Raw genomic sequence first — 22,412 nt, 5'->3', positions numbered from 1 at the left:
AGTGCAGCAGGAGCCCATTCTGCCCATCAAGTTTGCACTGGCACTTGGAATGAGCACCCTACTTAAGCCCATGCCTCCATCCTACCGCTGTAACCCAGAAACCCCACCTAATCTTTTAGACACTAAGGGTTAATTTCTCATGGCCAATCCACCTAACCTGCACATCTTTGTCTGTGCCGAGTCTGCACATTCTCCCTGTGTCTGCTCTGGTTTCCTTCCACAAGTCCCAAAAGATGTGCTTGTTAGATAATTTGGACATTCTGAATTCTCCCTCTGTGTACCCAAACAGGCGCCGGAATGTGGCAACTAGGGGATTTTCACAGTAACTTCATTACAGTGTTAATGTAAGTCTACTTGTGACAATAAAGATTATAAAATTGGCCCAGTTCCTCTTTGATTATAGAACTATGCTGCGCACGACGACAGGGGTCGCACCACCACTGCACCATCACCTTTGAAGTCTGTGCCTGTCACTGCCTCTGTCAGTCACTTAACTGCTTCTGTGATATGAGACCTATGTCCAACACCTAACCTTGGATAATTCTTAGCTTGCTGTAGCTCAAAATTAGGAAAACTTAGTTATTGTCTCCTCTCCTGTCACAAACTACTAATTTGCCACTAATTTTATGCTCTTCTCCGACCAACTCTCAGGCTGATTTACACTGTTAGGCCTGAGTTTAAAACACTCACACTCAATTTTAAATCCTATCCCAGGGCAATTTTGGACACTAAGGGCAATTTAGCATGGCCAATCCACCTAACCTGCACATCTTTTGACTGTGGGAGGACACCGGAGCACCCGGAGGAAACCCACACACACAGGGAGAACGTGCAGACTCCGCACAGACAGTGACCCAAGCCGGGAATCGAACCTGGGACCCTGGAGCTGTGAAGTAATTGTGCTAACGACTATGCTACCATGCTGCCCATTCCCCGTGTCTGCGTGGGTTTCCTCCAGGTGATCCGCATTCCTCCCACAGTCCAAAGATATACAAGGTAGGTGGATTGGCTATGCTAAATTGCCCCTTAGTGTCCAGGGATGTGAATGTTAGATTATGGGGTTGCATGGACAGGGTGGGACATGGATTGGTGCAAACCGATGGGCCGAATGGCCTCATTCTGCACTGTAGGGATTCTATAATTCTATGGATATGGCGGTTACTGGGTAAACCGCTATTTGTTGCCTATCCCTAATTGCCATTGAGGAGGTGGTGCTGAGCTGCCTTCTTGAACCTCTGGCAGTCCATGTGGTGTTTGTATACTCACAGTGCTGCTTGGAAGTTCCAGGATCTTGACCCAGCTACTGTAAAGGAACGATGATATAGTTCCAAGTCAGGATAGTGTGGAGGTGAACTTGCAGGTGGTGCTCTTCTGCATCTGCTGCCTTGTCCTTCTAGGTGATAGAGGGTGCAAGTTTGTCAGGTGTAATGGAAGGACCTGCAGTGCGTCTTGCAGATGGTACCCATTGCTGCCACTCTGCGTCGGTGGTGGAGGGAGTGAATGTTGAAGGTGGTTGGCCATTGAGCGCAAGTGCTCTGCAAGAGCAACTCATCTACTCCCACCTCACCTTTCCCCCACAGCCCTGCATTTATTATTTTTTCTTCAGACAATGATCCAATTCTCTATTGAAAGCTATCATTGAATATGCCTCCACCACACGGTCAGGCAGAGCCTTCCAGAACCTAACCACCCGCTTCAAATCATCTTAAATCCTTGCCCCGATCCTCCAATATTTCTATTGATGGTTTCTTGGTGGGAAAGGAGCTATATAAATGCAGGTTCTAATGGTTCCTTTTTGTCGCTTTGAAATGTGTTCCCTTGATTTGATGTAGCCGCGGTCTTGCTGGGGAGGGAGCTCAGGGAAACAGTTGTCATTTGAATGTTGACGGCCGGGGGATGGGAGACGCGCAGGCGCACTGAGCCCGCTCAAGATGGCCGCCTCCATTTGGTGGCGGCGACTCGAGGCCGCGGGGCGGTTGCAGTTCGGCCGTTATCCCAGGAGGAGCGGCGGCACCAGCAGCTGGGCCGAGACCGCGCCGGTTTTGGACGGCCGCGAGGAGCCAGGTAAGGGCTGACCGCGGCGGTAGGTTTTCAGGCCCCAGTCCTCGTCTCGGCCTGGAGTCCGGCCGGGGCCTGGTTTGAAGGCCCCGGCCACTGCTTCAAACTGTCTCCGTCTATCAGAGAAGCAGAGGCTCAGTCCTCTCAGCCACCCCGAGGGCGGCACAACACGACAGCATAGTTTGTTCCACTGTTGAGGCCGGAGCAGGTATCAGTTACTGGGGAAGAATGCGTCCATGCTTTTTAATTGAATCTACTTTGATGTCTCTCACTCGTGAAAATAAATTCTATACCTGTCCATCTTTCTGCTTGTCAAGTTTTTCAAACCGCTGAATTAGGCCTCAGCTAGAGTATTTTAGCAACTGGACACCATATGAAGGATGTCAGGACCTTGGGAGAGGGTGCAGCCGGCATTTACTGGAATAATAAAAAATAAATAAATAATCTTTATTGTCACAAGTAGGCTCACAGTAACACTGCAATGAAGTTACTGTGAAAAGCCCCTAGTCGCCACATTCTGGCGTACACAGAGGGCGAATTCAGAATTCTCAGCTTGTATGGGAATTGAATGAATGAAAGTCAACATCCTGGTAAATCTCTTCTGCACCCTCTCTAAAGCCTCCACATCCTTCTGGTAGTGTGGCAACCAGAATTGAACACTATACTCCAAGTGTGGCCTAACTAAGGTTCTATACAGCTGCAACACGATTTGCCAATTTTTAGACTCAATGCCCCGGCCAATGAAGGCAAGCATGCCGTATGCCTTCTTGACTACCTTCTCCACCTGTGTTGCCGCTTTCAGTGACCTGTGGACCTGTACACCTGGATCTCTCTGACTGTCAATACTCTTGAGGATTCTACCATTCACTGTATATTTCATACCTGTATATTAGACTTTCCAAAATGCATTACCTCACATTTGTCAGGATTAAACTCCATCTGCCATCTCTCCGCCCAAGTCTGCAAACAATCTAAATCCTGCTTGTCCTCTGACAGTCCTCATCGCTATCCGCAATTCCACCAACCTTTGTGGCGTCCGCAAACTTACTAATCAGAACAGTTACATTTTCCTCCAAATCATTTATATATACTACAAATAGCAAAGGTCCCAGCACTGATCCCTGTGGAACACAACTAGCTCTCCAATCCATTGCTACTCTGCCTTCTATGACCTAGCCAGTTCTGTATCCATCTTGCGAGCTCACCTCTGATCCCGTGTGACTTCACCTTTTGGACCAGTCTGCCATGAGGGACCTTGTCAAAGGCCTTACTGAAGTCCATATAGACAACATCCACTGCCCTACCTGCATCAATCATCTTTGTGACCTCCTCGAAAAACTCTTATCGAGTTAGTGAGACATGACCTCCTCTTCGCAAAACCGTGCTGCCTCTCCCTAATACGTTTATTTGCTTCCAAATGGGAGTAGATCCTGTCTCGAAGAATTCTCTCCAGTAATTCCCTACCACTGACGTAAGGCTCACCGTCCTGTAGTTCCCTGGATTATCCTTGCTACCCTTATTAAACAAAGGAACAACATTGGCTATTCTCCAGTCCTCCGGGACATCACCTGAGGATCCAAAGATTTCTGTCAAGGCCTCCGCAATCTTTCTCTTGCCTCCTTCGGTATTCTGGGGTAGATCCCATCAGGCCCTGTGGACGTATCTACCTTAATATTTTTCAAGACGCCCAACACCTCATCTTTTTGGATCTCAATGTGACCCAGGCTATCTACACCCCCTTCTCCAGACTCAACATCCACCAATTCCTTCTCTTTGGTGAATACTGATGCAAAGTATTCATTTAGTACCTCGCCCATTTCCTCTGGCTCCACACATAGATACCCTCTCTGTCCTTCAGTGGGCCAACCCTTTTCCTGGCTACCCTCTTGCTTTTTATGTACGTGTAAAAAGCCTTGGGATTTTCCTTAACCCTATTTGCCAATGACTTTTCGTGACCCCTTTTAGCCCACCTGACTCCTTTCTTAAGTTCCTTTCTACTTTCCTTATATTCCACACAGGCTTTGTCTGTTCCCAGCCTTCTAGCCCTGACAAATGCCTCCTTTTTCTTTTTGACGAGGCCTACAATACCTCTCGTTATCCAAGCTTCCTGAAATTTGCCGTATTTATCCTCCTTCCTCACATGCCGATTCTGAATTCCTTTCAACTGACATTTGAAAGCTTCCCACATGTCAGATGTTGATTTACCTTCAAACATCTGCCCCCAATCTAGGTTCTTCAGTTCCCGCCTAATATTGTTATAATTAGCCTTCCCCCAATTTAGCACATTCACCCTAGGACCACTCTTATCATACCTGCATTATCTGTTTATGTAGTGGTGGTTGATGGCTAACTTGACCAGGGCATAAACACCTTCCTTACTCTTCGTTGGAATACTACCACATACGTCCACTGAGATACAGATTGGTTTGACAGATTGGCTTGAAAGATGGCACCTCCAACAATGCAGCATTGCAACACCTGGGAGTTTCAGCATGGGATTTTTATGCTCAAGTTTTCGAGTGGGTTTATAAAGCCTCTGATTCAGAAGTGAGAGTGAGCTGTCAGTGGGCACTTGAGTAATGTGGAGAGACTAAGAGAAACTGCGATTGCTTGCAAAGTAAAAAAGATTAAGGGGAGATTTATTGAAGGTATTTAAAATTTCTGAGTTTGAAGTTGCAGATTGTGAGAAACTTATCACCAGTAGGAGAATTGGGTCTTTCCTTGGATGTGGGCACCGCTGGCAGGGCCAAACATTATTCCCCATCCCTAATTTAACATAAGTGACTTGCCAGGCTCTTGCAGAGGGCATTTAAGAATCAACCATATTACATAGAAACATAGAAAATAGGAGCAGGAGAAGGCCATTTGGCCTTTGAACCTGCTCTGGTATTTATTATGACCATGGCTGATGATCCAATTCACTAACCCGTTCTCGCTTTCCCCGCATATTCTTTGACCCCTTTAGCCCCAAGAACTATATATAACTACTCCTTGAAAACATACAACATTTTGGCCTCAACTGCTTTCTGTAGTAGAGAATTCCATATGGTAACCACCCTCTGGGTGAATAAATTTCTCCTCATCTCACTCCTAAATGGTTCTCCCCGTATCCTTGGGCTGTAACCTCTGGTTCTGGACTTCCCTGCCATTGGGAACATCCTTCCTGCATGTATCCTGTCTAGTCCAGTTAGAATTTTATAGGTTTCTGTGAGATTCTCCCTCATTCTTCTAAACTCCAACATAAACTCCAGTGACTATAATCCTACCTGACTCAATCTTTCCTTGTATTGCAGTGGGTCTGGAGTCGTATGTTGGCAAGACCAGTTAAGGATGGCAGATTTCCTTCCCAAAATTGATTGTTGTTTTTTTTTAACAACAATCAATGATAATTTAATGTTTACTACCATTACGAAGACCAGGTTTAAATTCCAGGTGCTGTGGTGGGATTTGAGCCCATGCCCCCAGGACATTACCCTGGATTTCTGGATTACTTGTCCAGTGATACTGGCATTCTGCAATCATCTCCCTAGAGGTCTGCAGCTGAAATAGTTTTGAGGACAAAGCTTTTGGGTGCCCAACAAATATCCCCCCCTTTTGACTCAGTGACTTTTTGATTATTTTCCTGTTGGATGTGTCAACATCTTGGATGTTTTATACGTTCAACCCAATAGATAAATGCATGTTAATGTTGACACAGTCATATTCTGCAAAGGCTATGGGGGGGCGTGGCAATATTCCGGCAGCAGTATTGTAGACTTATGCTCCGGAACATGCCATGCTCCTAGCCAAGTTGTTCCAGTATAGCTACAACATTGGTATCTATCTGGCAATGTGGAAAATTGCCCAGGTATAATAATCTTTACTGTCACAAGTAGGCTTACATCAACACTGCAATGAAGTTACTGTGAAAAGCCCCATCGCCACATTCCGGCGCCTGTTCGGGTACACGGAGGGAGAATTCAGAATGTCCAAATTACCTAACCGCATGTCTTTCGGGACTTGTGGAGAAAACCGGAGCACCCGGAAGAAAACCACACAGACGCAGGGAGAACGTGCAGACTCCGCACAGACAGTGACCCAAGCTGGGAATCGAACCTGGGACCCTGGCGCTGTGGAGCAACAGTGCCATGCACTGTGCTACCGTGCTGCCCCGTACACAAGAAGCAGGACAAATGCAACCTGGAAAACTAACACCCCATCAGTCGATCACCAGTAAAGTGATGGAAGGGGTCATCAACAGCACTATCAAGCGACACTTATAACTAGTAATAGCCTGTTTACTGACGCTCAGTTTGAGTTTCATTAAGGTCACTCAGCCCCTGAACTCATTACAACCTTGGTTCAAATGTGTACAAAAGAGCTGAACTCCAGAGGTGAGGTGAGAGTGGCTGCCCTTGACATCAAGGCAGTTTTTGATGGAGTGTGTCATCAAATAGGCCTAATCTCCAGTTGCGTAATTAACAACCTTCCTTCCATCATAAGGTCAGAAGTGGGGATGACTGTCCAATGTTTAGCACCATTCACAATTTCTCATACTCAAGCATCCATGTCCAAATGCAGCAAGACCTGAACATTATTCAGGCTTGAGCTGACAAGTGGCAAGTAACATTCGTGCCTCACAAGTGCCATGCAATGACCATCTCAAACGAGAGGATCTAACCATCGTACAATGATATTAAAGGCAATACCATCGCTGAATCCCTCTTTATCAACTTCCTGGGGATGACCATTGACAAGAAACTGAGCTGAACTAACCATATAAATACTGTAGGTACAAGAGCAGGTCAAAAGTTATGTGCCACAGGATTCCTGTGGCACATAACTTACCTCCTGACACCCCAAAGGCTGTCCACCATTTACAAGGCACACTAGGTTAATCCTGAGTATGGAGGGATTTTCGTGAGATGTAGAGTAGATTGGGCCTGTACTCATTGGAGTTTAGAAGAATGGGAGGCGTCCTTGCTGTGACATAAATGATTCTTGGGGTGCTTGACAGGGTCGATGCTGAGACAATGTTTCCTCTTGTGGGCGAGTCTTGGATCAAAGGACGTAATCAAATAATAAGGGTTTGTCCATTTAAGACAAAGATGAGGAGGAATTTCTTCTCTCAGAGGGTAATGCATCTGTGGAATTCTTTGTCACAGAGGTTGGGTCATTAAGTTTGTTAAAGGCTGAGGTAGACAGTTTTTTAATCAGTAAGGGAATCAAGGAGTATGGGGATAAGGTGGGAAAGTGGAGTTGAGGATTATATCAGCCATGATCTCATTGAATGGCAGAGCCGATTCAATGGGCCAAGTGGCCGACTTCTGCTCCTACATCTTATGACCTTATGGTCTAAGTCAGGAATGTGATAGAATCATCTCCACTTGCCTGGATGAGTGCTGCTCCAACAACACCCAAGAAGCTCAACACCATACAGGACAAATTAGTCTGTTTGATTGCTCTCCCCTTCCACAAACATTTAATCCCTCCACCAACAAACAGTAGCAGCTGTGTGTACCATCGACAAGATGCACTGCAGGAACTCACCAAGGTTCCTTAGAAGCACCTTCCAAATCCACGACCACTACTATCTAAAAGGAGAACAGCAACATCACCACCTGGATCTTTCCCTCCAGGTCACTCACCATCTTGACTTGGAAATATATTAACGCTCCTTCACTGTCACTGGATCAAAATCCTGGAATTCTGCACCTGCCTAACAGCACTGTGGGTGTACCTGCACCTCTGGGACCACAGCGGTTTGAGAAAACAACTCACCACCACCTTCTCAAGGGCAGCAAGGGATGGGCAATAAATGCTGGCCTAGTCAGCGACGGCCACATCCCATAAATGAATTTTTTAAAAATTCTGAGACGCATGAAAATACTATTACTATCGTGCACTATACAGAATATAAAACATGACGTGATGTAGCAACAAACATAATGACAGCAGGGCGAATGGATTAAGTGGACATAATATCGATATGCCATCTAAATTACTTTTTCTCTCTGGTATCTCAAAACAGCTGCAAATGACCATGATTTTTGGATCAAAAATTTGGGACTATAGTCAAAATTAGCTTCATTGAGTTTGATTAGATTGTTGGATTAAGTTTGATTTAATTTATAAGGGGACAAAGACCCCCCCCCCCCCCCCCCCCAGGATCTTTAACTAATTTTGTTTACTTGTAAGCTTTGTAACCATTGCTACTGATTAGTAAGAAAGGAGCTTTGTATTTAGCATTTATGATTGAAATCACACTGTTACAATGAAACGCGTTCCCATCTAATTTTTCCGCAGCTGTTTTACCAAAGGCATTTACCTGTTCAGAATAAACTGGTAAGGGAGCACATTAAATTGGGAAGCAAAAAAATCTTGCTTTATCTGTTTTGTTTTAACAACCATGAAAAATACCATTCATATACTTTTTCTCTTTTGAACACTTAGCAATTTATGTTTTCAGATTTGACTGAGAAAACTATTGCAAAGACATTCTCTGCATTGCAAGCAGAACGACACGAACAAGCAGAACGGACCATTTTGATCAGCTGTCCTTCTAATATCAGTGAAAAGAAATTCTACAAATATTTATCAAGCTATGGAGCTATCAGTAAATATTTCTTCTATGAAACTTTTGTAAGTGTTTTAAGACCAAAGTCTGAATGTTAAAACCATTTTCAGTATACATCCATGTATAAAGCTCTTGATTTTAAAATCCTCATTGTTGCTTTCAAGTCTCTCCATGGCCTGGCCCCTCCTTATCTCTAATCTCCTCCAGCCCTACAAGTGTCCGAGATACCTGTACTTCTCTAATTATGGCCTCATCAGTGTTCCTGATTTTAATTGTTCCACTATTGGCAGCTATGCCATCAACTGGCTAGGTCCTGAACTCTGGAATTTCTTCCCTAAACCGTCCCTAAACCGTTCTATCTCTCTTTCCTCCATTAAGCCACATTAAAACAAACCTCTGACCAAATTTTTGTTACAGGCGTTAATATTGCCGTATGTGTCTCAGGGTTACATTTTGATTTATAGCACTTAGGATATTTTATTACATTAAAGGCACTGTATAATCACAAGTTGTTTCGTAAAATGTTTTTTTGACTACACAGAATAATGGCAAGTCCACAGGAAAAGGACGTGAGGATAATCACATGGGCTAATAGTCACGTATGCCTTAATTTTAAAACAGCAAAGCTAGTGTTGTGCATGTACATAATGAATCTTGAGATCATATGACTGTCTTTAAATCCAACCTACCCCTATTGATTTTGACATGTACAGTTTTCATTTGTAGAGATCACCTTCGCTCCTGACATATATTCCGAGCTTCTTTAAATCATGCTTCAGCATGGCTGAGGCCTCAATGAATGGGACCTATGCAGAAGCATGTTTTGCTTATGCCTTTGATAGCAACATTTTTTTTAAAAGCTAGAATATTATATCTATATAGATTGAAATCAAAACAGCTCTATCAGGATCTGAAAATGATGTGGAGATGCTGGCGTTGGACTGGGGTGAGCACAGTACGAAGTCTTACAACACCAGGTTAAAGTCCAACAGGTTTGTTTCGATGTCACTAGCTTTCGGAGCGCTGCTCCTTCCTCAGGTGAATGAAGAGGTCTGTTCCAGAAACACATATATAGACAAATTCAAAGATGCCAAACAATGCTAGGAATGCGAGCATTAGCAGGTGATTAAATCTTTACAGATTCAGAGATGGGGTAACCCCAGGTTAAAGAGGTGTGAATTGTATCAAGCCAGGACAGTTGGTAGGATTTCGCAGGCCAGGTGGTGGGGGATGAATGTAATGTGACATGAATCCCAGGTCCCGGTTGAGGCCGCACTCATGTGTGCGGAACTTGGCTATAAATTTCTATAAGGATCTGAAAAGATAGTAAAGATTTTGGGTGACGGACCTTCATCAAAGTCACTTACCCCTGAACATGAACCTGTCCTTTTTTCATCGCTTATAAATATTGATAGATCCACTCCACATTTCATCCATTTTCCTCAGAATTCACCGTTTTCCTTTCTATCTCAATATCTAGGTTAGCAATGATGTTCTTCACATTGCTATCGGTAAAAGGTTACATCTGTAAATTATTGCAAATTTCTTTGTGATACAACTGCATTTTAACAAAGATACCAACGCCAAGACAACACCACAGACCCCATTTGCATTAGAATAATCAACGAGGATTAATTTGTATCAGGGTCTGGCAAACAACCTTCCGTAGTCATAAAAATCTGGAGGAAAACATTTTTTTTAAGAAGCATTAGGTTTGCAACTAAAATTCTGCAGTTGTGTTCTTCGTGGAGATAAATTTTTGCACATGTTGGGGATTACAATTGCATTCTTAACTGCAGTTATCTTTATTGCAATATGGTTACATTAAAACTGGTGCAATGGGCTTCTCCACTGACTGGCTAATCACACTGCTGCATTGTACTCTGTTACAAACCAAGTGGGTGCCAAATTTAATTCTCTGTTTCAGACAGGCAACAGTGGAAGCAATACATTTTGTCTGTGTGTATGTTCTGTCTGTCTTGTACCCTAAGGCTTATTTCTTTCTGGAATGAGAACATTTTATTATGTAGACCAGCAACAGTTGATTTCTTAAATTAGGTTATTGATGTGAATGTCACATAATTTGCATTGTGGCCACGATAGATTTGGTTTTGTATTTCAGACTGATTATTTTCTCTGAAATCCCGCATTTTGCACCAAACTAATAGCTTTAGAAAATTGTTTATAAGGACGCTTGCACAACTATAATGTACATGACATGAGCTCGAGCATTTTCTGAATTTTCTCAATCTGCAATTTTCGTCAGGGTGGAACAGAGGTGGTTATGAATATTTCTCACTTCCCTAATTTATAGCAGGAGGGAAAGTGATGTAAGGCAGTGAAATACCTCAAGCTGGGTCCCACATGTTGTGGTACCTCAAAGATCATGACATTTTCAACGTGCTAATTATTTCAGAAGTTTCTCTCCAACTTTGATGTGAAATTAAGCAAACAAATTCAGTCAGCTACGAAAAGACTTGAGGAATATAAGACTCTGTTGATGGCACTGTCAGACTATAAATAAAACTGCTAAATATTTTCCCTTAATATCAAGGTTTTAAACCAAGAAACTGAATCGATCAGAGTGCTAAATGTTATAGAAAATAGAGAATCATTGTCGCTATAGCTTCTGATTCCAATTGTTGGAAAGTTAAGCCAACCAACATTTTAAAAAAAATAAAAAAATTTAGAGTACCCAATTTTTTTTTTCCAATTAAGGCGCAATTTAGCATGGCCAATCCACCTAACCAGCACATCTTTGGGTTGTGGGGGTGAAACCCACGCAGACACGGGGAGAATGTGTAAACTCCACACAGACAGTAACCCAGGGCCGGGATTCGAACCCGGATCCTCAGCGCCGTAGTCCCAGTGCTAACCACTGCGCCGTTTGCCGCCCAGCCAACCAACATTTTTGTGTTCGAGAAGGATGACCCATCGGGTTGGGCTGGATTCAAACTCTGCTGCCATATGTTATGCAATCCTTTAAAATAAAATTAAGTACGCAATTATTTTCTTCCAATTAAGGGGCAATTTAGCGTGTCCAATCCACCTAACCTGCACATCCTTTTTGGGTTTGTGGAGGTGAGAGCCACACAGACACGGGGAGAATGTGAAAACCCCACACAGACAGTGACCTGGGGCAGGGATCGAACCAGGTCCCCGGTGTCATAAGCAGCAGTGCTAACCACTGCGCCACCATGCCACCCTCTGTTACGCAATCCTAAGTGAGAATCTGGTACTACTGGGAAATTTAATGTTTTTTCAGCATTTTTTTTTAACGTTCCCAGTGTATTAGATACATTTGTAACTGCAACAATTTTGGGAAAAGCTAAGAGCTTTTATTTCTTTATAAAGAATTTTTTTCTCCATCTCGCATTGTCTCCTTACTGAGTACATTAGTTTCATTGAATCAGGTCTTCCATCCATTAACCCCAGCCTGTTACCTTTCCCTATTATTAGGATTCACTTGTGAGTCTTGACAGCAAGAGTCAGCTAGTTGTATCAAGTCTACAGCATTTTATAGAAACAGGGAATTCAGCTCAACTGGTCTATCCCAGTGTTCATGTTCCACACCAACCGCCTCCCATCCCCTTTTCATCTAAGCCTATCCCGTCTTTCACTCGTATGTAGCTTCCCCTTAATTCATCTGAGCATCGACTACTTGATTTCATATTCTTGCCACACTTTTGGGGGAAAAATGGTTTCTCATGAATTCCTATAGTAACTGTCTTGTATTTATGACCTCTAGTTTTGGCCTCCCCACAGGTGGAAACATTTTCTCCATGACTACACTTCATTATTGTTAAGGCCAAGGTGTATCACAGCCAAGCCTGATCCTCCACTCTCCAAATTCACACAACCAATCTTTCAGCAGTGACTGTTGAATAGAGTTTTATTCTCTCCTCCTTCAGCTTTACCCAGGGCTATTTAGTTCATGTGCGACACCTGCATCACAGTCTGTATGGCTTAACCACTCACGGCATCTATTTGATTGAGCATGAAGAAATCTTTTCAGAATAGTTTATGCACATATAATGAAATATTACACATTCATTTTATTGCTTGGCTAATAGTTGTTTTCGCATCTCTTAAAACTGCAATAATGTACATATTTATTAATTTCTTCTTTGTGTTCTACAGGGTATTTATGCAGTGGTGGAATTTTCTGATAAGGAAAGTATAGGAACACTGAAACGTATTTCCAGTATCCCGAGCCTCCAGCATGAATGTGCTGTTCCGTTCAAATCCAGGTTTTTCAACCTAAGAAATAGCCATCCAAGAGAGCTTTCTGCTGCACGTCCTTCTGTACCATGCCATAAACAAGCCGTCATCCCGCTTAACGAACTATTAAGGAAGCTTTCTGGGGCTGAGAGTGTAAGTTTTCTGTCAGATTGCTAAAATACAGTGGAGGACTTGACTAAGCTACATGACCACGATAATGTAACAATACTATACTTTTTGATCACCACTCTGCTGTGGGTAGTTTTTGCTACTTTGAGAAGTAAAGTTATCTACTTTGGAAACTGGGAAATGTTGACATTCAGTGGGACCTGAGTCCTCATACTCAGTCCTCCAAAAAAACTATCTCAAGACATTCCATGTATTCTTTTTCTTTGGATTCGCTACCAACTGATTTTCCCAGTCCACCTGTATATTGAAGTCCCCCATGATTATTATAATATTGTCACTCTTGTATCTCTTTTCTATCTCCTGATTTGTTTCCTCCCTCTCATCCAGACTACTGCTAGGGGCCTGTACATAAATCCCATCAGGGTCTTTTTTTCCCTTTGTGATACCTCAGCTCTACCCACATTATTTCTACGCCGTCCGACCCTATATCGCTGCTTGTTGATGATTTAATTTCATTTTGTGATTTCAATGCAACCCCGCCCCTTTCGCATCTGCATGTCCTTTCGATAGAATACATCTCCTTGGATGTTTAGATTCTCGCCCTGACCCCCTTGCAGCCAGGTCTCTGTGATGCCCACAACATCGTACCGGCCAATTTCAATGTGAGATACAAGTTCATTTACCTTGTTTCAGATTTAGGTACGCCTCATCACACATCACCAAATATTAAATCAGTATTAGAAAATCAGTAATAATGGAAGTGTGAAGTAATTTTGTACTATGAGATTGTAGAGAACAACCAGCAGTGCAGGTAGATTATGCCCCTTCAAACCTGGATTGTGCAGAGCATTTTGACCTTTAAGGTCAGGCAGCAGCAATGAGTGTACGATTCCAAGTATAATTTGAGTGTTAAACTTTGTAGTTGATTCAGACCACAAAAGGTGGGGCTGGGTTAGTTGATCCCGGGTGCAGTGGCGTAAGAGGTTCTGCAATCGTCCTCGCCTATTGAGCTCATTGGGGGAAAATCACCCAGGGTTCCTACTCTTGAGAGCTATCCATTGATCACTTTCTGAGAGTGAACATGGCTGTGATGTTGCTGATGTTGAATAGTCAATGAACATTAAATATTGAGACTTGTACATGACATGCAAGGTACATGGGGCAGTTCACATTCTTAGAGCTAAACAACAAGTCTGTATCCTTAGGAGAAAAGATAAGAAAAAGGGAGTGAGAAGAAACAAATGCTATCACATTATAAATAAGCCTTCTAACAAGACTGCAAATGCTTCAGTATTGTGTTTCCTTATTTAAATTATGAAAATATATCTATCAGAAGCTCATCTCTCTAACTAATGTCTTTGCCTGTTGTGTAACTTTATTTATTCCAACTCTTGGTCATAAAGATGTTGGTTGGAAACCAAATTTTGTCATTTATATTTCAACTCCGAAATGGCTGATAAATGTCATTCTTTCTGTCAAATTGCAGAAAAAAAGGAAAATCATTTTCTAAATCCATCAAATTCTGCTAAGTTGACATGCTGTCTGAGTACTATTAGTTAATTGTTTGTTTTTATCTTTTCTCTCTTAGATAGATGAACAATTATACACAATCTGCAAAGAGTACCAGATTACGGAAGAGAATACCCGTCTTCGTTTCCTTGTGTGCTCCCTAGTGAAGGACATTGCAGCTGCTTACTTTCCAGAGTGCTCAATTAAACCGTTTGGATCATCCGTAAATAATTTTGGGAAGATTGGCTGTGACTTAGACATGTTTCTGGATCTGGACAGTATTAGTGGAAGAAATAATACTAAGGTAATAACATTACTTCAGTGAAGGAAATGAAATTTCTCTTTTCTCATAAATAATACAAAAGCAATTGAAAAAAATGCACCCTTTAGGTACTTGTAAAACTGTAGTAGTCAAAGCAGTGAAGCTGGTGCCCTGTGCAACCTGACCGTGGTGGCCGTAATGGGGTCGAGCAATTTTGGGATAGGGAGCAGAGTTTTCATGAGAAATGTAGCAAGTGGTAAACAGTGACTTTTACAATAGTTTGGTGAACTCCTGGTGGGTGACGAAATGGAAAGGAGAAGCGAAAAGAGTGACGAATCTTGAAATAACCATTTGAGGTGGGTGGACTCCATGGAGGTGAAAGTTCAAAAGAGGAAATTTGTGGCATGAACAAGTAGGAGTAGGGAGGTGTGTGGTATTGTTGGTTGGTGTGAGGCGTGAGTTGAGAAAGGGCACAGTGGGAGGCAGCTTAGAGAAGCCATCAGTAGGCCTGGGTAATGCAGGACCAGGGTGTGTGGAAAGGCTGTATTTCTCATGACTGTCACCCTTTCGGCTGCCATGCAGCTGTGCTTCTCTCTGTGTCCTTCACATTCATCCACATCACCTCAGCTACTATCTTTCATGCTGGTCTATTTCCATAAATCAGAGTTATAAAGCTTTTTCCTTCCCCTTTTGCAGTGCACCATAGGATATTTACGCTCTGGCATCACTTAGTAGATCAGCAAATTATTGAAGCTACTGGAAATCTAAAATAAAAGAAAATGCTGGGAATATGCAGCAGGCACTTGACCTTCAAAATCAATGAAGATCCAGACAGAGGTAGAGGGAAACAAGCTTGAGAGCCAGAGGTCACAGATTTAAGATGATTGGCATAAGAACTAACATTGACATGAGGAAACATTTTTATGCAGCGAGTGGTTAACATCTGGATAGCACTGGCTACGACTGGTGGAATCAGATAAGCACCTGAAAAAATAACCTGACAAGCCTATAGGGAAAGAGTGGGATGGGGGGACTAGCTGAGTTGCTTTTGCAGAGAGCTGGCATGGATATGATGAGCTGAATGGCCTCCTGAGCTGTATTCATTCTCTGATACTATTCTATAGGTCTGGCATGCCTGTTGAGAGACACGAGCAGAGTTTAACGTTTCAGGTCGATGACCTTAAATAAGCGCACGGTCGTCCAGCAGAAATTAAAAATTAAATATGAAAAATAAGATACCTCGCCACACCACTCATTCAGCAGTGCTCTGCTTTCTCGTTGCTGTTCTGTCTGTCCTTCCCAAATATTTTTATGGTTGACAGAATACTGACCAGGGTACCCAGAGACTGTCATGTTCTTTATGAAAGCTTCAGGCAGACGCACAACCTTAATTTAATGTATCTTCTGAATTACACCATCTTCCATCCTTATTTGACCTGACCCAGATATAATTCCAGACCCACAGCAATGTAGTTGGTTCTTAAATGTCCTTGTATCAGACTGCTACAGGAAAGTCCAAAAATAATGAAACTGACTGGACCACCAGCATTGACCAAGGCGCCAATAACAATAATGGCGCATGCTGCCCTGTCAAAACCGCAAACATAAGAACATAAGAACTAGGAGCAGGTGTAGGCCATCTGGCCCCTCGAGCCTGCTCCACCATTCAATGAGATCATGGCTGATCTTTTGTGGACTCAGCTCCACTTTCCGGCCCGAACACCATAACCCTTAATCCCTTTATTCTTCAAAAAACTATCTATCTTTATCTTAAAAACATTTAATGAAGGAGCCTCTACTGCTTCACTGGGCAAGGAATTCCATAGATTCACAACCCTTTGGGTGAAGAAGTTCCTCCTAAACTCAGTCCTAAATCTACTTCCCCTTATTTTGAGGCTATGCCCCCTAGTTCTGCTTTCACCCGCCAGTGGAAACAACCTGCCCGCATCTATCCTATCTATTCCCTTCATAATCTTATATGTTTCTATAAGATCCCCCCTCATCCTTCTAAATTCCAATGAGTACAGTCCCAGTCTACTCGACCTCCTCGTAATCCAACCCCTTCAGCTCTGGGATTAATCTAGTGAATCTCCTCTGCACACCCTCCAGTGCCAGTACATCCTTTCTCATGTAAGGAGACCAAAACTGAACACACTACCCCAGGTGTGGCCTCACTAACACCTTATACAATTGCAGCATAACCTCCCTAGTCTTAAACTCCATCCCTCTTGCAATGAAGGACACAAATTCCATTTGCCTTCTTAATCACCTGTTGCACCTGTAAACCAACTTTTTACGACTCATGCACTAGCACACCCAGGTCTCTCTGCACAGCAGTATGTTTTAATATTTTATCATTCAAATAATAATCCCTTTTGCTGTTATTCCTACCAAAATGGATAACCTCACATTTGTCAACATTGTATTCCATCTGCCAGACCCTAGCCCATTCACTTAGCCTATCCAAACCCCTCTGCAGACTTCCAGTATCCTCTGCACTTTTGCTTTACCACTTATCTTAGTGTCGTCTGCAAACTTGGACACATTGCCCTTGGTCCTGAACTCCAAATCATCTATGTAAATTGTGAACAGTTGTGGGCCCAACACTGATCCCTGAGGGACACCACTAGCTACTGATTGCCAACCAGAGAAACACCCATTAATCCCCACTCTTTGCTTTCTATTAATTAACCAATCCTCTATCCATGCTACTACTTTCTACTTAATGCCATGCATCTTTATCTTATGCAGTAACCTTTTGTGCGGCACCTTGTCAAATGCTTTCTGGAAATCCAGCTATACCACATCCATTGGCTCCCCGTTATCTACCGCACTGTTAATGTCTTTAAAAAAATTTCACTGAATTAGTTAGGCACAACCTGCCCTTTATGAACCCATGCTGCGTCTGCCCAATGGGACAATTTCCATCCAGATGCCTCGCTATTTCTTCCTTGATGATAGATTCCAGCATCTTCCCTACTACCAAAGTTAAGCACACTGGCCTATAATTACCCGCTTTCTGCCTACCTCCTTTTTTAAACAGTGGTGTCACGTTTGCTAATTTCTAATCCGCCGGGACCACCCCAGAGTCTAGTGAATTTTGGTAAATTATCACTAGTGCAGTTGCAAATTCCCTAGCCATCTCTTTTAGCACTCTGGGATGCATTCCATCAGGTCCAGGAGACTTGTCTACCTTTAGCCCCATTAGCTTGCCCATCACTACCTCCTTGGTGATAACAATTCTCTCAAGGTCCTCAACTGTCATAGCCTCATTTCCATCAGTCACTGGCATGTTATTTGTGTCTTCCACTGTGAAGACCGACCCAAAAAACCTGTTCAGTTCCTCAGCTATTTCCTCATTTCCCATTATTAAATCTCCCTTCTCATCCTCTAAAGGACCAATATTTACCTTATCCACTCTTTTTTGTTTTATATATTTGTAGAAACTTTTACTATCTGTTTTTATATTCTGAGCAAGTTTACTCTCATAATCTATCTTACTCTTCTTTATAGCTTTTTTAGTAGCTTTCTGTTGCCCCCTAAAGATTTCCCAGTCCTCTAGTCTCCCACTGATCTTTGCTACTTTGTATGTTTTTTCCTTCAATTTGATACTCTCCCTTATTTCCATAGATATCCACGGTCGATTTTCACTCTTTTTACCGTCCTTCCTTTTTGTTGGTATAAACCTTTGCTGAGCACTGTGAAAAATCACTTGGAAGTTTCTCCACTGTTCCTCAACTGTTTCACCATAAAGTCTTTGCTCCCAGTCTACCTTAGCTAGTTCTTCTCTCATCCCATTGTAATCTCCTTTGTTTAAGCACAAAACACTAGTGCTTGATTTTACCTTCTCACCCTCCATCTGTATTTTAAATGCCACCATATTGTGATCGCTCCTTCCGAGAGGATTCCTAACTATGAGATCCTGAATCAATCCTGTCTCATTACACAAGACCAGATCTAGGACCGCTTGTTCCCTCGTAGCTTCCATTACATACTGTTCTAGGAAACTATCGCGGATACATTCTATAAACTCCTCCTCAAGGCTGCCTTGACCGACCTAGTTAAACCAATCGACATGTAGATTATAATCCCCCATGATAACTGCTGTACCATTTCTATATGCATCAGTTATTTCTTTGTTTATTGCCTGCCCCATCATAATGTTACTATTTGGTGGCCTATAGACTACTCCTATCAGTGACTTTTTCGCCTTACTATTCCTGATTTCCACCCAAATGGATTCCACCTTATCCTCCATAGCACCGATGTCATCCCTTACTGTTGCCCAGATGTCATCCTTAAATAACAGAGCTACACCCTTACCCTCCCTTACCTACTCCCTTACCATCCATTCTGTCCTTCCGAATAGTTTGATACCCTTGGATATTTAACTCCCAGTCGTGACCATCCTTTAACCATGTTTCAGTAATGGCCACTAAATCATAGTCATTCACGATGATTTGCACCATCAACTCGTTTACCTTATTCCGAATACTACGAGCATTCAGGTAAAGTACACTTATGTTGGCTTTTTTACCTCTGTTCTGAATCTGAACACCTCGATCAGTAACCTCTCCTAAGTTATATTTCCTCTTAACCTTTCTCCTAATTTTCCTTGTCGTTGAACCCATATCTTCATGTAACAACCTGCCGCATCGCTTACCATTAATGTTTTCACTTCCTGTTTTATTCCTTTTAGTATTCCTGGTCCTATTCACTGAGCTCCCCTCAGTCACTGTACCTTGTACTGTCACCCTTTTTGATTTTTGACTATGGCTTCTCTGTCTTACACATTCCCCCTTACTGCCTTTTGTTTCTGTCCCTGTTTTACTACCTTCCTGCATCGGTTTCCATTCCCCTGCCACATTAGTTTAAACTCTCCCCAACAGCTCTAGCAAACAGCCCCCCCCCCCAACCCTTCCCCTGGTGAGCCATCTCCCTCAACAGTATCCAAAGCGGTATATCTGTTTTGCAGGGAGGTGACCGCAGAGGACACCTGCACTGCCTTCCTACTCTTGCTCTGTCTTTTGGTCACCCATTTTCTATCTCCCTCAGTACCTTTCACCTGCGTTGTGACCAACTCGCTAAACGTGCTATCCACGACGTCCTCAGCATCGCGGATGCTCCAAAGTGAGTCCATCCGCAGCTCCAGAGCTATCAAGCGGTCTAACAGGAGCTGCAACTAGACACACTTCTTGCACGTGAAGGAGCCGGGGACAGTGGACGTGTCCCTGAGCTCCCACATCGCACACGAGGAGCATGACACGGGTCTGAGATTTCCTGCCATGACTTAAACCTTTGGTTAACTTCAACAATTACAATTTCCCCCCAAAAATTAAATAAATAAACAAAAAAAAAAAAATAATAAATATACCAATGAAAAGAAACAGAAAAACAGAAACAATACTTACCAGTCACTTACCAGGGATAAAAAGTACTTTCTCCCCACCCAGCTTCGAATTCCCACCTCGATTCAAATTCCCAAACTCACTCTTGGTTCTGTCTTACGCTGGCTGTGTCTTCTCTGGCTCACTGGGAGAACCTCCTTGCTAATATCTGGGCATTTGTGCAAAAACTGGGAGTGTTGTCCCATAGACCAATCAAGCTACAGCCTGATATTTTCTGTAAGGTATAATTTGTTGAGTTGGGCTATGTCTGAGTCATCACCATCCCAGGAATGTTCTGTCTTACTGGCAAGATGGACCCACCAGCTGATGATTCAACCATGATGAACAACAATTGGAAGTAGCATTGAGGATGGCAAGGGCACAGAATGTATTGAGGACTTGAAAGTCCATCACCAAGATGTCTCAATAGAATCATTGCTGATTGAGCTGACCAAGTCCTTTAGTTACAAGATTGAGTCGACGGAAGTGGTGAGGGAAAAAATGACTTGACCTTATCCTTACCGCTCCACCTGTCACAGGTGCATCTGCCCGTATGGTAGTAGGAGGACTACACAATCATTGTAGAGACAAAGTACAGTCTTCGCATTGAGGATACCCTCCATTGTATTATGCAACACTACCACTATGTGAAACGGGATAGATTTTGAACAGATCTGGGAACATAAGCCCTCACATAAACCATCAAACCAGATTAGCAGGAGGGCAGCGCGGTGGCACAGTGGGTTAGCCCTGCTGCCTCACGGCGCCGAGATCCCAGGTTTGATCCTGGCTCTAGGTCACTGTCCGCGTGGAGTTTACACATTCTCCCCGTGTTTGTGTGGGTTTCGCCCCACAACCCAAAGATGTGCAAGGTAGGTGGATTGGCCACGCTAAATTGTCCCTTAATTGGAAAAAATTAATTGAGTACTCTAAATTAAAAAAAAAACAGATTAACAGCTCTGTGCGATAGGAGGGCATGCTGGAGCACCACGCAATGAGGTGTCAACCTGATGAAGCTACAGCACAGGACTACATGCATAACAAAGCGTGGAAGAAGCATGTGATAAACAGAACCAACGAATCCCCTAACCAACAGATCAGACCAAAGTTCTGCAGTCTTGCCACATCCGGTTGTGAATGTGGTGGACAGTTTAACAACTAACTGGAGTAGGGGGCTCCACAATTATCTACCATCTTCAATGATTGGGAGTCCAGCACATCAGTGCAAAAGGAAAGACTGAGGCATTTTCTGCCAATTTCAGTCAGAAGTACCAAGTGAATGATCTGTCTTGTCCTTTTCTGACGTCCCCAGCATTATAGATGCCATATCTCTAGTCACTTTAATGTTTAAAAAAATGGCTGAAGGCACTAAACACTGCAAAGACTTTGGGTCCTGATAGCATTCCGGCAATAATACTGATGGCCTGAGCTTTGGAACTAGCAATGCCCCTGGCCAAGCTCCAATATTAGCATCTTCCTGTCAATGTGGAAGGTTGCCCAAGTATGACCTGTCCATAAAAGGAAGACCAATCCAACCTGACCAATTATTGCCACTACGGTCTACTTTCAATCGTCAGCAAAATGATGGAAGGGATTTTCAACAGTGATACCCAGCTGTACTTACACAGCAATAACTTGCTCATTGATGCTCAGTTTGAATTCCACTGGAGCCACTCAGCTCCTGACCTCATTATAGCCTTGGTACAAACATGGAAAAAAGAGTTGAAATCCAGAGGTGAAGTAAGAGAGTGATTGCCCTTGGCATCAAGGAACCGTATCAGATAAGAGGTCAGGAATCAGTCCATGTGAAATGCAGCAAGAAGACCTGGACAACATTTGGACTTGGGTTGATAAGTGGCAAGTAGCATTTGTGCCATATAAGTGCCCAGCAATGACCATTCCTCACAAAAGAGAATCTAATCCTCTCACCTTGACATTCAGTGCATTACTATTGCTGATTCCTCCACTCAACATCCTGGGAGTTATCGTTGAAAAGAAATTTAACTGCACCGGCCATATAAAAATAGTGACTACAAAAGAAGGTCAGAGGGACACCAACCATCTCGGTAGACAGTGTAGTTCTGAGTGAGTGATGTTTTGTCAGTAATAGTGTATTTCAGCGAAATGTTAAATCGATGCCCTTTCTGCCTGTTCAGGTGGGTGTAAACAATCATGGCCCTGTTCAGAAAAGAGCAGGGAGTGCTCCCAGTGACAATCGTCTCTTAATCCGCAACATTGAGAGATCAACGGACCATTCATCTCATTCCTGTTTGTGAAACTTTGTTGTGCT

The 22,412-nt window shown here is 43.0% G+C and overlaps 1 protein-coding gene across 2 annotated transcripts in view; it reads left to right on the top strand.

Moving 5' to 3' along the window:
- Positions 1-1,896: 1,896 nt before the first annotated feature.
- mtpap (mitochondrial poly(A) polymerase) overlaps positions 1,897-22,412 on the top strand; it is a 65,269-nt gene continuing 44,753 nt past the window's right edge. For both annotated transcript variants that reach the window (XM_072508382.1, XM_072508381.1), the window contains exons 1-4: positions 1,897-2,064; positions 8,507-8,679; positions 12,755-12,988; positions 14,553-14,777. In XM_072508382.1, the coding sequence (XP_072364483.1) occupies positions 1,932-2,064; positions 8,507-8,679; positions 12,755-12,988; positions 14,553-14,777 (765 nt within the window). In that variant the 5' untranslated portion in view covers positions 1,897-1,931. The remainder of the gene's footprint in view (positions 2,065-8,506; positions 8,680-12,754; positions 12,989-14,552; positions 14,778-22,412) is intronic.

This window comes from Scyliorhinus torazame, chromosome 6 (assembly GCF_047496885.1).
Source record: "Scyliorhinus torazame isolate Kashiwa2021f chromosome 6, sScyTor2.1, whole genome shotgun sequence".
Lineage (NCBI taxonomy): Eukaryota > Metazoa > Chordata > Chondrichthyes > Carcharhiniformes > Scyliorhinidae > Scyliorhinus > Scyliorhinus torazame.
This window is presented reverse-complemented; position numbering and strand designations above follow the sequence as displayed.